Source organism: Drosophila albomicans, chromosome X, assembly GCF_009650485.2.
Source record: "Drosophila albomicans strain 15112-1751.03 chromosome X, ASM965048v2, whole genome shotgun sequence".
Lineage (NCBI taxonomy): Eukaryota > Metazoa > Arthropoda > Insecta > Diptera > Drosophilidae > Drosophila > Drosophila albomicans.
Window position 1 is genome coordinate 10,526,713 of NC_047627.2, and position 1,462 is coordinate 10,528,174.

General features: G+C 53.2%; 1 protein-coding gene across 1 annotated transcript; it reads left to right on the top strand.

Annotated features, from left to right (window-relative positions):
* On the top strand, positions 1–1,123 carry LOC117567614 (putative uncharacterized protein DDB_G0271606). Its single transcript, XM_052003969.1, has 2 exons — positions 1–82; positions 171–1,123. Exons 1-2 carry the CDS (start codon positions 19–21, stop codon positions 1,121–1,123), a joined length of 1,017 nt encoding a protein of 338 aa, XP_051859929.1. The 5' UTR covers positions 1–18.
* The last annotated feature ends 339 nt before the right edge of the window (positions 1,124–1,462 follow it).

The window sequence follows — 1,462 nt, forward strand, 5'->3', positions numbered from 1 at the left end:
ACACACATCAGCAACACAATGAAGTTATCGTCTTTGCTGCTGGTCCTGGCCCTTTCGGTCGGTGGCCTCTCACTGGTGAGCGGTAAATTTTTTTGATCCTCCTCCCACCCCCCAAACGGAAGTCAACTAAATCGCACTCCACAACTCTTTTACTCCCTTTTACTCTGCAGCACGCGATGAACTGCGTCCAACTGCGGCGCCGTTGATCAGCTCGACGGTGAAGCCAACGAGCGCACCAAAGCTCGACACGAAGCCAACGAAGCCGTTGATGATCATCAATGCGCCGCCAATGAAGCAGAAGCATCTGGTGCCCGTTGCCGTTGAGGCGCAGCCACAAGTCGAGGCACAACAGCAGCAGCAGCAGCAGCTGAAGTCAACGGTGCAGGTGAAGGATGCGAAGCCGTTGCAGGTAACGGGATTCATCACAAAGTCGGGCAACATCTATGAGATCGAAGACAAGCGCGGCATCGGACACATTGAGCCACGACAAGCGGATCAGCCCGCCGAGCAGCAGATCGTTTGCAACTACGGCAACGTTGTCATCTACAGCGATGTGCCCTGCGATGAGGTGACCAACGTGCAGATCGGTGAGGTGCAGTCCCTGAAGAAGCCCGCCGAGGAGCAGCAACCAGCTGCTGCCGTCGAGCAGCCAGCCAACGAGATGCAACAAGCCAGCGATGAGCAACAACAGCAGCAGCAGCAACAGGAGGTGAGCAACAACACAGCGGGCAACACGCCACGTCAGCAGGGCAATCAGCAGCAACGTCGTCGTCGCCGTCGTCCAGCCAATGCCCAGCAGCAGCGTCGTCGCGTCAATGGCAACCGCAATGGCGTGCGTCGTCGCATCCGCATCCGCAATGGCAGCGGCAACGGAAATGCTGTTCGCAATGGCAACGGCAATCGTCGTGTGGTGCGTCGTCGCCCCAACGCCCAACGTCGTGGCAATGGACAGCGTCGTCCGGCCAACAGGCAACAGCAGCAGCGTCGCCGTCAGCAGCAACGTCGCCGCCAACAGCAGCAGCAACAACAACGACGTCGTCGCCAGCAGCCACAGCGCCGTCGTCTTCAGCAGCAACAGCAGCAGCCACAGAAGCGTCGCATTCGCGAGGATGAAGATGTCTAAATTGGACTCAGAGTCATAGAAGTCAGAGTTGTCACTTAACCCTAAGTTGCTCCACGTCTGACCTCATTTCACTTAAGCAGCCTCAAAGACAAACGAATTCAATAAAATGTTTACCAAAAAACAGTTCGAATCTCATCTTCATTTCCGCCTCCAATTGCAACTGCAACTGGAATTTAGTATAAACTTTGTCCGGGGGAATCAGGGAATTCATCATTCACAGAAGCTGAAGTAATTAAAATGATGAAAAAGCAGTTAGGAATATCATAATACAAGATTAAACAAATATGTTTATATATCGAAAATATTGTAGGCCGAATTTTCGAATGGCATACGATAATG

Bases quoted from the DNA above. Each gene is read 5' to 3' on its own strand.
- LOC117567614 (XM_052003969.1), top strand. From the start codon at position 19: ATGAAGTTATCGTCTTTGCTGCTGGTCCTGGCCCTTTCGGTCGGTGGC. The intron at 83-170 runs GTAAATTTTTTT...TTTACTCTGCAG, and splicing joins TGGCCTCTCACTGGTGAGCG to CACGCGATGAACTGCGTCCA.